This window comes from Hypomesus nipponensis, chromosome 10, assembly GCF_054491055.1.
Source record: "Hypomesus nipponensis isolate SF chromosome 10, ASM5449105v1, whole genome shotgun sequence".
Lineage (NCBI taxonomy): Eukaryota > Metazoa > Chordata > Actinopteri > Osmeriformes > Osmeridae > Hypomesus > Hypomesus nipponensis.
The window spans coordinates 5,585,961-5,601,141 of record NC_140370.1 but is presented as its reverse complement, the minus strand read 5'-3'; the positions used below and the strand labels follow the sequence as shown (position 1 = coordinate 5,601,141).

The 15,181-nt window shown below is 45.2% G+C and overlaps 2 protein-coding genes across 3 annotated transcripts; one reads left to right on the top strand and one right to left on the bottom strand.

The window, feature by feature from the left end:
• Positions 1-3: 3 nt before the first annotated feature.
• Positions 4-3,603, bottom strand: LOC146270980 (nucleolin-like). Of its 2 annotated transcripts, none has more exons than XM_084707369.1 (14): positions 3,498-3,603; positions 3,186-3,252; positions 2,999-3,094; positions 2,741-2,905; positions 2,584-2,667; positions 2,360-2,483; positions 2,017-2,144; positions 1,759-1,885; positions 1,498-1,637; positions 1,267-1,396; positions 1,054-1,187; positions 764-887; positions 460-660; positions 4-332 (listed from the first exon to the last, which is right to left on the bottom strand). In XM_084707369.1, exons 1-14 carry the CDS (start codon positions 3,513-3,515, stop codon positions 269-271), a joined length of 1,602 nt encoding a protein of 533 aa, XP_084563495.1. In that variant the 5' UTR covers positions 3,516-3,603; the 3' UTR covers positions 4-268. The 2 variants fall into 2 exon arrangements, with proteins under 2 accessions (XP_084563495.1, XP_084563496.1); XM_084707370.1 differs by having other exon boundaries at positions 4-336; positions 510-660.
• A 141-nt stretch (positions 3,604-3,744) lies between these two features.
• On the top strand, positions 3,745-13,931 carry dis3l2 (DIS3 like 3'-5' exoribonuclease 2). Its single transcript, XM_084707973.1, has 21 exons — positions 3,745-4,095; positions 4,418-5,180; positions 5,344-5,477; positions 5,809-5,862; positions 5,994-6,095; positions 6,179-6,353; positions 6,465-6,538; positions 6,656-6,885; positions 7,079-7,252; positions 8,256-8,335; positions 8,442-8,554; positions 8,692-8,799; positions 8,879-9,112; positions 9,282-9,361; positions 9,587-9,770; positions 9,906-9,992; positions 10,187-10,334; positions 10,762-10,892; positions 11,192-11,296; positions 11,463-11,567; positions 12,000-13,931. Exons 2-21 carry the CDS (start codon positions 4,436-4,438, stop codon positions 12,096-12,098), a joined length of 3,162 nt encoding a protein of 1,053 aa, XP_084564099.1. The 5' UTR covers positions 3,745-4,095; positions 4,418-4,435; the 3' UTR covers positions 12,099-13,931.
• The last annotated feature ends 1,250 nt before the right edge of the window (positions 13,932-15,181 follow it).

Genomic DNA, 15,181 nt, shown 5'->3' with positions numbered 1-15,181 from the left:
TAGTACAAATCATAAGGGTCATTTTATTACCCTACATCCATCTGTCTTTACAGATTACAAAATCCAATCAAATCAATGACTATGATTACATTTTGTGGTAAAAGAAAATATTTCTGCAATTATTCAGTTAACAAACCCCCCAAAACAACGATTAAAATCAACCAGCCTAATCATTTCTTTGAGTGAACTGAAGGGGGCTGGGGTACTCATGACAAAACTATTTGTTATTTTTTATAAATTATAGTAGAGCAGTCTCCTGAAGATCTTGTCATCCTTGAACTTTTCTCTTTTGATGTTTTCCACTTTTAAGCTTCGTTCCTGAATCACCTCCTCTCCCTGAAACACAGCACAATGTACTCCAAAAGGTAAACAAACAGGCAGTTGTTATAATTTACTTTTTAAATGAAAATATGACTTAAGCCTCCATTAATGCTTTTGAAATGATTTACTGAGGTTAACTTGCCTCCCCCAGGACCTCCCCGTCTTCCACTGCCTGCAGCTCCACGCACCTTGGGTTGACCTCTAAACCCTCCTCTGACAGCCCCTCGGGTGACTAAGGCATAATCGATAGCCACTTTGCTCCCGTCTATTTCACAGTCCTCCATGGCATCCTTAGCAGACTTGCAGTCTTCAGGGTTCTCAAAGTCTACAAACCCAAATCTGAAAGGAAGATATGAACATATACGAAATACAGAACATATTGGGGGAAAGGTCAACAGCAACATAGATTTGATATCTTGTGATCTTTTCTCCTGTCACTTACCCCTTGGAAACCCCCTCTTTGTTTGTGACGATGCGGGCACCTATTGCTCCTTCAAAGGCACTTTCCAAAGTTTCCTTGCTAGTCTCCTTTGCAAGACCCCGGATGACCAATGTCTTCGAAAGAACTACCACACCAAGCACAATGTTGAGAATAACACATTAACAACAAAAACAAGTAATTATTAAATAACACTTTACAAATTATACTAAGGGATTGTTTTCAGTTCACGATTAGTCTATATCCAGAACCCACCCAAACCCAATGTGCATGTTTTAAAAGTAAGACATTACCTTTTTCACCCTCATGAACTTGTATTAACTTGTCAAATTCTATTCTGATTGCTCTCCCATTGATCTCTGTACTCTGTAAATATTGGATGGCATCCCTGGCATCATCGACACTTTCAAACTTTATTAAAGCAAATCTAGAAAGACAAGAAAAATTGGTGAATGAGGTGATAAATTAATATTTCTTTCTACTGTAGTACAAAAGTCCTCTTTTACCCTCTTTTCTTGCCATGAATCCTTGGTATTTTGACACTGACTGCTTTCTTAAAGACTTTCTTCAGGGAATCTTCTTTCACTTTGTATGACAGGTTTTTCACCATCAAAGTGTTTGTTGGAGTAGCCTCAGCTGTGTAAAAAACATAGCTGATTTGTAAACAAACAGTTAAGAGCCAAGATATCCAACTTTCAACATGGCTTGCTTCTCCAAGTAAAGAGTAGTATATATACCTGGAACTTGTTTAGACATTTGGGCACTCTTTTCTCCTAAAAAGTCGATAATGATAGCACGACCACCGATGACAGTCCCTTGTTTTGCCTTCAGAACTTTCTCAGCTATGGACTCCGTTTTAAAATCCATAAATGCAATTCTGTTAAATAAAGGACGACATTATTTTAGCTTTGTGGTTGTGCTTTTTGAATTAGTGTTAGAATTGTTATAGTGCAGTTTAAAGGTTCTTTAGACCTCTTTCAACAGATGAATTGTCTTACCCTTTATTTGGACCATCACCGCCACCAAGAAACCTAATGTCCACTGCCTCATCAAAGACTATCTTTAGGTCCTCCTTTGTTGCTGAAAATGGGATTTCCTTCACAAACAACGTCTTGGCATGTTTTGCTATGACAAAACAAAACACCAATTTGGTAAAACATTTCCTGACAGTGTACCACTCTAACAACAATCGGAAATGCCATTATTAGACCAAACAATTATTCCAAGAGTTTGGAACCAGTGAAATGAGCCAATACCTTTTGGTATGATTTCTTTGACTTTTGCCTTGTCAATCCTCATTGGCTTGTCCAGTATCTTCTCTCCATTCAGCTTCAAAGCTTTAGATAAGTCTTCCTCTGTGGGAAAGTCTATGTATGCAAATTTCCTGGATATAATATGGAAATGTGGTTAAAAAACATTGTGGCCCAAGATGTAGCCCAAGGATGACAAACTACATTTCTAGGCATTCACATCTCAGGATTGCAATCTCTGGATTGTGAATGAGAGTAACATCATATTTCTTAACTCTGTGGGATCATGCGTGATACCATAATTATGTAGAGGGAAAAGTAAGTTAAGAATAAGACAGGAGACACTCACCGTGAATGATGCAGCCTTATGTCTTGAATCAAAATACTCTGTGCTGAAAGGTAATTTGCTAGAGAATTTTTGACCTCATCATATGTTTTAGAGGTGTTCAAACTGCCAACAAAAAGACAAAAGCCTAAAAAGAACCAGTATCCAAGTTAGTACACAAATGCATTAATCAGCCAAAATTTAGGCAAGAGATAAATACCAACATTATTGTGGATTTCATCATTTACCATCATTTAGGAGCTTAATTTTTTTTGATGGAGAGGCAGCAACTGTGGATTCGGGTTTCCTTTTTCCAGACTTAACTGCAATAACTGGAGATGTTGTTGGTTATAAACACGATGTATTTAAAGAAGAAATACATTCCTATAATATGACAACTACTACCTTTTTCGTTCTCGTCTTGGTCCTTTTGGTCATTCTCTTGGTCCCCATAGGTCTCGCCGTCTGCCATCTCAGTCTCTGGCTCCCACGTCACCGTCACGGATGCTGTGGACTCTGAAGCAGCAGCTGCTGCTGCAGGGGTGGTGTCACTCTGCTCCTCCACAGAACCTACAGAATATCCTTAGTTTATTGGAAACTGTATGTGTGCGGTCTAAATAATTATCCAGTAATGTTGGACAACGTGAAAACAAGTTTTGGTACCTTTTCCAGCGGTCACCTCATTTTCTGAATCAGCTTGGACGTCAGCAGTGGGAGTTGCATCTCCTGACACTGGGGATGGACAGACTGCCTGAACATCTGAAATTTGTGTTGTGAATTCAAACATTTTAATAAATTGTACCTACATTCAAATAGAGAACAGATTATTTGCACAAAATATGATACTCACCAATGTCATTTTCTTCACTGGCATTCTTGACAGTGGTCGTTCTGGATGCTTTTGTCTTGGCAGTTGCCTAAAGTGGATTAAACAGAGTTCATTATACAAGGCTACTCAGTCAATAGTCTTGAGCTACACAATCTCACTGCCGATGCTTAAATTCATAAGCGGTGAGTAACCAGTTAAATACATTATAGCATATCTGTATGGCTAACGTTAGCCATGTAGCACTCAATTGGCCACATGGCACTGAGACAAGCTTTAGAGGTCCCAATAGCTTCATAGTTCACTTTTTGTATTATCTGTAAATGTCGATCTTACTTTGCTTGACTTCGCCATGTGTTTTATTTTCTCGATAAGAATTAGCTACTTATGCATGCATGCTTGCTTGTTATATCACATGTGGCTACTGAGACGATTGGAATTGAAAAACAGCTGCACATCCGTTTCTGTGGACCAATCACATTTCTTACTAACTATGTCAACTTCCTTTTCAGAAACGTTTTGTTTCGTACACTCGTTTACGTTCTATGGGCTGTCGCGCGGTCGACTGGATTACTGCACTAAACAGAACATTTCCTTTTTGAAGACGTATTTTAACTATACGAGATTTACTCGTTGGTTGAGTAGTGCAATAACACCGTATTTTATTAACATGTATCATGTGAAAACGACTTGTTAAGCTGTTTTAGCTTATGCAACTTCAGCCTGACTGTGTAACCGACAACCAAACGAACAGACCTACAGTAGCTGGCCAGCTAGAAGTCTACACAGACTGGTGACTGTCAAGTCACTGAGACAGAGACTAGTTTAGTGTTAGCTAGCTAGCTCTCAAATTTAGCTAATTACTTATCAAGCTAGCCAGCGTTTAGCAAATCTATTAAGCTAGCTACTACTGAACAAGCTTACAACATATCAGGTAATACATCACCGAATTTAAAGGACAGTTGAATAGTAGCAGGGTTAACGTAGCTTGAGCTAGACTAGCTATAAAACAGTTATAAAATGCCACTCCATGGTTAGCACTAGCTACGTTAGCTAACTAGCTGACTTGATAGCAAGAAAAGTAATGTATTTGAATGGTGTGATATGTGTAATTATCTGTCAAGTCAGACACATGTTCACGATGTGTTGAAGTTACTGATTGTTGTTTTGTTAGCTAACCTATGTGTCTAGCTCAAGTTGATTTTGAACTACAAACCAACTATGTGTTATTTATTTGGCCTCACTCGTGTTTTCAGGTTCAACAAGATAACCAAATGGACACACCTCGTCAAACCAAAGGGCCCAACCGGGCTCGGGATACCAAACGTGGCCAGACCCAAAACACCACACCTCGTCAGAAAGATGGCTATGCCCGCCTTCTCAGCCAGCACCGCAGCAGCAAATTTAGATCCTACCTGGAACAGTATGCACAGCAGTCACAGTTTCAAGGGGAAGATACTGTGCCAACCACCCCAATCAAGGCCCACAGTGACAGACAAGACATACCACAGCGAAAAAACGACCTGGCTCAAATAGAATGTTCAGACTCCTCTGACTTTTCCCCTTCTTCCTGGAAAGGTAAGGGGGAAGAGAGCTCCCTGTCTCTGTACATGGACAAGGTTAACAGCCGGGGAGCCAGGCAGGACTCTGAGAGAAAGGAAGGGGTCTCTGATGGGTTTTGGCGTGGGGAGAGGAGGGACACCGCCACCAGTCAAGATGGAGACGTAGAGTCTGGCGAGGAGATTGGTTCCATCAAACACAGAAACTCCCAGCATCAGCAGAGGAGGAACAAAGACCAACCCTCAAAAGAGCCCACTAGTAACCAGGGTAGCAATGATGCAAGAGACAGGGTTGGCCGCCAAGCCGGTTCAGGTGGGAAAGAGCATGAGAAGAAGAAATCTAAGAAGAAGAACGTACCTAAGAACAATATGGACGAGGAAAGAGATGGGCTCCTCCATTCAGATATGAATCCAGAAATGACAAAGTCCCCACATAAACCAAATCACATGCAACCACAAGGTAAACTGAACACTGTTCCTCATTTGTGCTTACCAAATTGCTTGGCTATCAATATGTGTATATTAAAACAAGCCATTTCTTTTTTTTTTGTATGTGCTGCTTACTGATGACAACGATGGACACATTACCTTAATAATGTCTTAATAATTATCCTTATTTTCAGCCCCAAATTCTAATTCCCTGGCTGACAAGGGTAAGAAGAACAGGGGAGGAAGAGGCGGTAAGAAGCAGGTGTTTGAACCCTACATGTCTGCTGAGGATGTCTCCCACGCTCTGAAGAGGGGAGAGCTCATCCAGGTAACGCTCTCACAGGCTCCGTCTACGGGCACAGGAACGTGATGTGCTTCTGTAACCGACTTGGGATTGGTCAAACTCACTCGTCCTCATTATGAATGCTTGCCCACCCGCGCCATCAAAGAGATAGCTTTTTGGTGGCGTAGCTGGTTTGAACACTGTTTTATAGAGGTCGTTGTTGCGTTTGTACTTGAGAGCCCGAGTTTGAACCCTGGTGTGGGCAGAATTGGGGGAAAGCAATACTGATGCGTGACATGCCTACCCCCTGTGACACTTGCTGGCAAATGTGTTTATGTGACAAAGAAAATCCACTTACATCCCTTTTTCCTTCCAGGGACCAATAAGAATCAACCCTAAGAAGTACCACGAAGCTTTCATCCCATCACCAGTGAGGAGACCCTATTGTCAACCAAAGTTTCTTACTTAGTTTTCAGTGCCATAAAAACATTTTCCTACATTATTTTGATCAGTTGGTATACATAATGCAACTGTTACAATGAGATCCATTTGTCCTCACAGGACAGCCCGCGAGACATCTTCCTGGATGGGATCGTGGCCAGGAACAGGTGCTTGAACGGAGATGTGGTGGTGGTGCAGCTGCTCCCCCGAGAGCAGTGGAAGGTGAGCTCTCCTTCAGCTCCTGCCTTCAGTGTGTCCACAGTTGTCGCCTAAATAACCACGTCGATGATCCTTTGACTGCCCAGGTGGTGAGGTCGGACACTGACTGTGAGGGTGCCAGCGAGCCAGAGGCCTCAGCTGGGAAGACCCAAAGACCAGGGAAGAAAAACCCTCCCAGCCCCGATGTCATCATAGAGGACCAGTACAGTGACCAGGAGGAGATGGTTAAAAGGGCTGAGAACGTCAGCCTCAATGCTAAAGGTACAGGGCTTCTCTTCACACGAGAAAGCTTGGATGTTCTGGACAGAGAAGGATCCAACGCTTTATCCTTTTAGAGTCGTCATGATTTTTTTTTGCCTTTATGATCTCCAGGGGCAGAAGGTGTAAACCAAGATGTGCCCTCCAAGCCTAATTCCACTAGAGAGATACTTCAAAGGACTGCCAAGGTACACTATTTCGTGAGAACCAGTGTTTGCGACCCTCAAAATAGGTGTCATTCTCTAGATAGCTAGCAGAAAACTCTCCTTGTCTAATTTATTTCCATGTCACGTCTTATCTTCCAGGTGGTGTACATAGTTGAACAAAAGCACTCGAGGGCAGCAACAGGCTTCCTCAAGTTCCTCCCAGACAAACCCTTCGCCATGTTCGCCCCTGTAGACCACCGCGTACCTCGTATAAATGTCCCCCTGGCAGACTGTCCCCATGACTTTGTATCCCGCCCTGGAGACTACGCCAACATCCTGTTCATCTGCCGCATCACCCACTGGCCAGATGACAGCAACTTTGCCGAAGGGTAGGTCCACATCTACGTTCACTAGTGGAGATTCAGGACCACCATATTCCGCTTATCGCTAAGTTCTCATGTTCACTCGGTAGTGGTTTGTCTTTGCAGATGAGGTTTTCAGACTAGTGTCTCAAATTGTGTGTGTGTGTGTGTTTGTGTGTGTGTGTGTGTGTGTGTGTGTGTGTGGATGAATGTCCGTCAGCCGCCTGGCTAAGACGTTGGGCCAGGCAGGGGAGATCGAGCCAGAGACAGAGGGCATCCTGACGGAGTACGACGTGGACTTCTCAGAGTTCTCCCACGAGGTCCTGGGCTGCCTGCCTCAGACCCTGCCCTGGGCCATCCCCCCTGAGGAGCTGCGCAGGAGGAGAGACCTGCGGTGAGAAGGGCTCACTCAACACACACACACACACACACTGACTCAACACACACACACACTGACTCAACACACACACACACTGACTCAACACACTGACTCAACACACACACACACACACACTGACTCAACACACACACACACTGACTCAACGCACACACACACTGACTCAACACACACACACACACACTGACTCAACACACACACACACACTGACTCAACACACACACACACACACACACTGACTCAACGCACACACACACTGACTCAACACACACACACACACTGACTCAACACACACACACACTGACTCAACGCACACACACACTGACTCAACACACACACACACACACTGACTCAACACACACACACACACTGACTCAACACACACACACACACACACACTGACTCAACGCACACACACACTGACTCAACGCACACACACACTGACTCAACACACACACACACACACTGACTCAACACACACACACACTGACTCAACACCCACACACACTGACTCAACACACACACGCACACACTGACTCAACACACACGCACACACTGACTCAACACACACACACACACACACACACTGACTCAACACACACACACACACTGACTCAACGCACACACACACTGACTCAACGCACACACACACTGACTCAACACACACACACACTGACTCAACACACACACACACACTGACTCAACACACACACACACTGACTCAACACACACACACACTGACTCAACACACACACACACTGACTCAACACACACACTCACTCTACACACACACACACACTCAACCTACCTACACACTCTCAACATAGGCATATTCAACGATATTAATAAATCGAGGTCAAACCAGAACAGTTTTGGCTGAACTTAGACAGTGAAGCCCTGTCCTTGACTCAAAAGCTCCAGGGGAACAGCTAGAGAGGCCCATCTGACACAGCCTGTTCCCGGCCGACACCCTCACACTGAGCTGTTGTTCCCTGTTCAGGAAGGAGTGCATTTTCACCATCGACCCTGCTACCGCCAGGGATCTGGATGACGCCCTGTCCTGCAGACCTCTCCCAGATGGTGCGTCACCGCCACACAAGCTGCCAGTGTTAACGTGATGGGCCTTGTTTCACAAAATGACATTTCCATTTCCTGACCCCCCCCCCCCTCCCCCAACCTCTCTCAGGTAATTTCGAGCTGGGCGTTCACATCGCAGATGTGAGTTATTTTGTAGAAGAGGGCAACGCTCTGGATTTCATCGCCGGCCGAAGAGCCACCAGTGTTTACCTGGTCCAGAAGGTCTTCACGCACTTCTATTCCCTGTTTTCTTCAATGTTTTTTTTTCTTTCTGGAAGTTTCAAATAATAAATAAAACATCAACAACCAATGCCTGTGACAGGTCGATAAAGTTAGACATTGAATGGGCCCTCTCTCAGGTCATCCCCATGCTGCCCAGGCTGCTGTGTGAGGAGCTGTGCAGCTTGAACCCTCTAACTGACCGGCTCACCTTCTCTGTCATCTGGAAGATCACCCCTGAGGGGAAGGTACCAGAACCTCCACTCCGACAGCACACGGATACGCCAGCACACGTCACATGACACTCACCCCCCCCTCCTCCTCTAGATCCTGAGCGAGTGGTTCGGCCGCACGGTAATCCGCTCCTGCGTCAAGCTGAGCTACGACCACGCCCAGAGCATGATCGAGGCGCCGGACAAGCTGTTCTCTCCCGATGAGCTTCCGCCCATCGCCCCCGACCACCCCGTCGACGAGATCCACCAGGCCGTGCTCAACCTGCACGCCATCGCCAAGCGGCTCCGCGCCCAGCGCTTCGAGGGGGGCGCCCTGCGGCTGGACCAGGTCAGTGGAGAACACGGATGCAGGGGGCCCGCCGACTCAGACTCACAGGACACTGCCTGCACGCGCGTCGTGCTGGTTTACAAAGAAACGTTTTTTGGAGCTCATTCTGCTTCCAGGTGGAACGCCAATGAATTGAAGCTGAGATGTTTTTCTGTTTTTGTCTTTCCAGCTGAAGCTGTCTTTCACTCTCGACAGAGAGACGGGCATGCCTCAGGGATGTTACGTCTACCAGTACAGAGACAGCAACAAGTGAGTCTCCGCCAGCCTCGATCAGCCTGAAGTCTCCTGACCTCCTACACTATCCACAAGACCAAGCAAGCTAATTTGACCAAAACACCCGAGTTGCTAAAACACAATTATGGGTGCTGGAAAGCTCTTTGTCCATCAAGCAAACAGTTTGGTTCCATCCCTTCTGTTTCCACCCCCCCCCCCCCCCTCCTTTTTTTTTTTTTTTCTTTCTTCTTCGTTTCCCAGGTTGGTGGAGGAGTTCATGCTGCTGGCCAACATGGCCACTGCCCACCAGATCTACCGCGCCTTCCCCCAGAAGGCCTTGCTGCGACGCCATCCTCCGCCACAGAGCAAGATGGTGGACGACCTGCAGGAGTTCTGCGACCAGATGGGCCTCAGTATCGACTTCTCCTCGGCCGGAGCTCTCCACGTGAGTGGACCATCAAGTTGATTCGATCTGTATCTATCTAATCTGTCTCTGACTTTTAAGTGTTTTTCGGAGCCGCATTATGACGATGGTTCTTATTAGTGTTGCGTAAACCTTGTCCTGGTTTGCGCCCCACAGAAAAGTCTGCATTCCACCCTGGGAGATGATGAATACACAGTGGCCAGGAAGGAGGTCATCACCCACATGTGCTCCAGACCCATGCAGGTGAACCGAGAGAGAGACCTCGACCCCTGACCTCTCCACACTGCCATCATCACCCCAACCCCTGTTCTAGTTTCGATACCCCAACCCCCCCCCCCCCCCCCCCCCCAATCTAAATATGGCTCAGTCATGTTTCCGACCTTCTGTTTTGACCAGTCTGTTTCTGACCCCGCCCCCCCGCCCCCCCCCCCCCCCAGATGGCTGTGTACTTCTGTACAGGCGTTCTGAAGGAGGAGCCCCTGTTCAAGCACTACGCCCTCAACGTGCCCTTCTACACCCACTTCACCTCCCCCATCAGACGCTACGCCGACGTCATCGTCCACCGCCTGCTGGCCGCGTCGCTTGGTGGGTGAACCTCGCAGACCGCAGACACACAGAGGCAGAAAGGGTGTGAGAGGGATACAAAGGTTTAGTTGTGCTCCAGGGGTACATTGAGGACAGTGTGCCGGGCTCCCTTGTGGGGCAGTCTGTTTGAGTTGTCAGCGTGCTGCAGAGTAGCGCTGTAGGAGAGGACAATGCGTGCCTCACAGTCCCTGTCCCTCCTGGTGTGGGCGCATGGATTGTTCAGAGGCCGGAGGATTTGAGTGCCGCTGATGTTGTCACGCCTACTGCTCCTCTGGTCCTTGTAGTTGTTCAGGGAAAACCAAGCCAGCAGGCTTTGTGTTCTTTTAAGATATCATCGATGGCCAGTTCTCTGTGCGTAAGTCATTTGTCAAAAATGTATATTTTTTGTTGTGTACTACATCCCTCGAAATGACGTGTGTGTGTGAAGGTTGCGGGCCCCAGTTGGAGCTGACAGGGGAGGAGGTGAACAAGCAGGCATCCCACTGTAACGACAGGAAGACAGCCTCCAAGAGAGTACAGGAGCTCAGCTCTGAGCTCTTCTTCGGGGTCTTCGTCAAGGTAACCAGCCCCTCAGCCCCGCGACACACCACGACAGATTGTGTCAAGTCAGAAGCGAGCGAGTCTTGACGGTTTGAGGGCTCCTACGGTTTCAGCAATAATACCAAAATGCGTTCTGTTGTCCAAAATATCTACATCTCCATTAGAGCTTTAGGGTCGATGCTCAGGGCAGACAGGATGTGATGGTGTTGACGGAGGTGTGATGAACTCTCTCTCTCTGCCTCTCTCTCTCTTTCTCTCTCTCTCACTCTCTCTGTTTCTCTCCTCTCTCTCTCTCTTCCCCTTACTCTCCCCTCCAGGAGAGCGGCCCTCTTGACTCTGAGGCCATGGTGATGGGTGTACTGGACCAGGCCTTCGACGTGCTGGTGCTGCGCTACGGGGTGCAAAAACGCATCTACTGCAAGGTGAGGGAATGTTCAAGAACTTCGTAATCCACCACGCCTACCGGGCAATGTCTGGACATGTCTGGCTGCCATAAAAATCCGGCGAGCCGGGACACGTTCTCGAGGAACGAGAGATTGTCGTGCAGCAAGTTTCAGATTGGGAGTTTCATTGGTTTCGCCCCTACAGGCTATGGAGGGCCTGGAGAAGTTCCACTTCAACAAGGTGGGCAAGCGGGCTGAGATGACCCTGGTGTGGGCCCCTGAGGACCAGGACAAGGCCCCAGTACAGCAGGTAAGACCCCAGAGGGAGCTGTGCCGTCGACCGTCATCCTCGATGGACTTCCTGGATGTGTATTTGATTCCCTTATTTATGTGTTTAAAACATTTGGGGTATGTTTTGTTTTGTTTGTTTTATTTAGAAGGATCCCCATTAGCTCTACCCTAAGACAGAGCTACTTTTAGTGGGGTCCACATATAAGACTTGCATACGAACATCAAACATTTGAAACATACATTACACTACCAATATCTAACATTACACTACCAATATCAAAAGTTCAAATACATAAAAATTATGATCATACAATTTGACATTATAAACATAAAAAATGGGGGTTGTGTTGGCGTCGCGGTGATCGGGCTGGCATCACTCACCTGTGGACGTCCTCACCCGGCAGCACCAGCGGTGTGCTTCATGAGTCCTGTGTCCCCGTGTTCTCCTCAGGAGATCGGCATCTTCACCCTGGTGGACGTTCAGCTGGTGACCGACGGGCCCATGAAGTACAGCGCCGTGCTCAAGAAGCCCACAAGGAATGGATCATGAATGTCTACATGTGCCCTGAAGCCCGCACACACACACACACACACACAGAGCCTATTTTTAGACCTTTAGTGGAATTTGCACATTCTTTTATTTTTACGGATTAGCAAAGCTAAGATGTTTCTTTCATTGGCCTAGCTTGTGGTCTTAAGTTCCTCTGAGCAGCCAAGTGCCTCCAGACAGTACAGCTCCAGGGGCTGGCTGCTCTGGGTTCATTTCACTCTAATCCAGAGCCACAACTATGCCATGAATTCAGACATTCATTTAGCAGTCAAGACCTTTATGAGGTCATTTTTCTTAGATAATAGATACACAGTGTATGTGTGATAATTAAAATCTTAAACTATTTTCAGTTTAACCCTCAAGGCTGGTTTTCCCAGACTGAATTCTGGCCTAAATTTCACTGGGAGAAGAAAATCTGTATTGAAAGTGATTTTTATTTTATTTTAGGATGTGAAGTATGGGACAACAGGCCACCATTTTTTACTAAATTGGTTTGAATGTTAAAAAAAAGAAAAAAAGTACCTAGTCCTTTCATTCAATGTGCTATTGAATGTTGCTTGAAAAGTCGAAGCAGTTATATAATTAATTACGTTCTTGTTTACGTCATCCTAACCGTATCACAAACTCCAGATAAATGTTGCATATGAACCAAAAGCAGTAACTACCACCATGTACATTTAGATAGCTGAGCTCAGTGATACAGAACACTGATCTGACATACGTAGCAGACTCAAGACATCCGTTGAATCTACGTGGAAGCCAGCCGTGTGACTGTACGATGTGGTTGTATGTTGTTGTTTTAGCAGTAACGTAATGACCTGAACAATGCCACTGACAATGCTCCTGTGATTTTAATTGTGAGGCATTATTTTATGCATTTTAAAAATGCGTTTACATTGATTTGTAAATTGCTTGGGGTTGTTTTTTGCTTTTGTGGACTGCCTGTCAACTTTAGACCTTCATCTTAACTCAAAGCACTACGCTCTTAAGTCTCCTATGGTGTCAAAGTGACCTGTCCTAGATAGAAACCATGTGTGCTACTCTTTACCTTGATATCAGTTTGTTAAAATCACACATTCGATTATAGATGCCAGTGGTAGGGTTACACGCACATCTGTCAAAGACCATTCACCCAAGTTAACAATAGTTATTGTACAGTATTGACAACGTATAGTATACCCTCAAATCCAGAGATTCAACAGTTTAAAGCGTGCCTTTGTTTTTGTGTTTTTGCTTGCCTTACCTTTTCATGTGCTTGTTGACTGCCCAATATGTGCTCTGTACACAGGCTATAGGAGCTAGACACTCTACTATATCTTAATTACGGTTTCACAACGTGGGTGATCTTTTAACTCTCTGTTTAACTAAAGACCTTGGCCGCTATATCCGCACATCCAATGTCTATTATTTTAGCAAATGACTAGTCAATGTAGAATTCTTTTTCTGTTGTTGTAACAGCTAGAACCTAATTTAGGAGAAATAGATTTGTTTCAGGGATATGGGTTTTTGCAACGTTGATAGGGGCAAGACTGAGGGCAAACAGCCAAATGTTCTCATTTAAGGCACCTTATTGTGTTTGTGTTGTGTGCTGTAAGTAGTGTGCTTTAAAGGTCTGTACATGGCAGTTCTACTGTATCGAGGACACTGGTTCTAGAGGTTTCCAATAGGGACGGAGGAGCGCTGTGGTGTGTGTTGGAGTTGACATGTTATTTCTGTCCAACTGGAAACATGGATCTCAATGTGATGTAACAGCTCCCCCCCAGATTGAAACATTCATTTGTGAGTTCTTAATGTTCCTGTCCCTTTTGGAATAAAATAACCTGCTTCACTGAATTTCTTCGGTCTTCCAACAGTTACTTCAAAAGCCCACTCTTTGTATCTAATATTAAACAATAAAGCACGTTTGTGGCTTCTGCACAGTTCCACACAGATTTAAACTCGCAATTTCAAAATCAAAGTTGATCATTTATACTTAATGAAACACTTTGAAATTGTGATTTGGACAATGTTTGGATGTTTTACATAGGTTAGGCAACAAGGATGGCAATATGACAATGATATGTGTAACCATGACAAAACAAAAAACAAACCTTATCACCACAGTCACATTTATTATAGCAAGGATTTACCATAAAAACATCTTGCTGGTATGAGTTGTGTGTATGTGGAGTTAAGTTGATAAGACCTTGCTGGCCTCTTCCTCAGTCACACCCTTTAAGAATATTTGCTGGCTGATAGCAGGTAGAAGGAAGGCTGGGCCGTACGCTCCCCAGATCAGCTCTCTATACACGAAGCCCAGCAGTAATCATTTGAGAGGTTAGATTACAATCAACTGGTAACTTCCTCCCACTTTATTGGACAACGTTGCCATGACAGCCCGATGGTCATATTTATGCGAGAAGTCATTCAAGGAGCTATTACCAGATAGGGGTGACTGTACATATCGTGGTCCCTCCCATGTTGAATCCACCCAGTCTGGCTCCAACATGTCGCCTGTTGATCAGCTGAATAGTGATGATGATGATTGTAATCACTTCTTGTTAATGACAAAGAGTCCATATCACTGGGAACTATATCAGCCCATGGTTTAAATACAGGTCTTTGATTACACACGGTGAACACACTAGAATACTGGAAAATTAATAATAATAATAAATCCAGCTAAAGTCAGTTTATTATTTCATTAAGATTTACAGTATTAGGTGGAATGTATTCCCCTGTTGTTCCTACACGTCATTGGACGTCGGACATTGTTTCCCTACACAACATCTCGGAAATTAAAATTCATTTACAATCCCCTTATCGGAACAAACCACAAGCCACCACACGCAAGTCGTATATCGGGAATCTCTCGTCAAACAGCTAAACAGCAGCTTATCATTTACACTGCATGCCCTTTATACACTCCAAAGTATGTTGTCCCTGGAAACTCACTATTCTAGACACTAAGGAATTATCCGATTTGACATTATGTTGGTGTTGTGACGTAGACAGTGGACCCATCTCAGTAATAAGATCCCAAACTGTATCTGTATTTACGGCTTTATTACTGGATTATGTAATTGGAAAACTGATTTCAACCC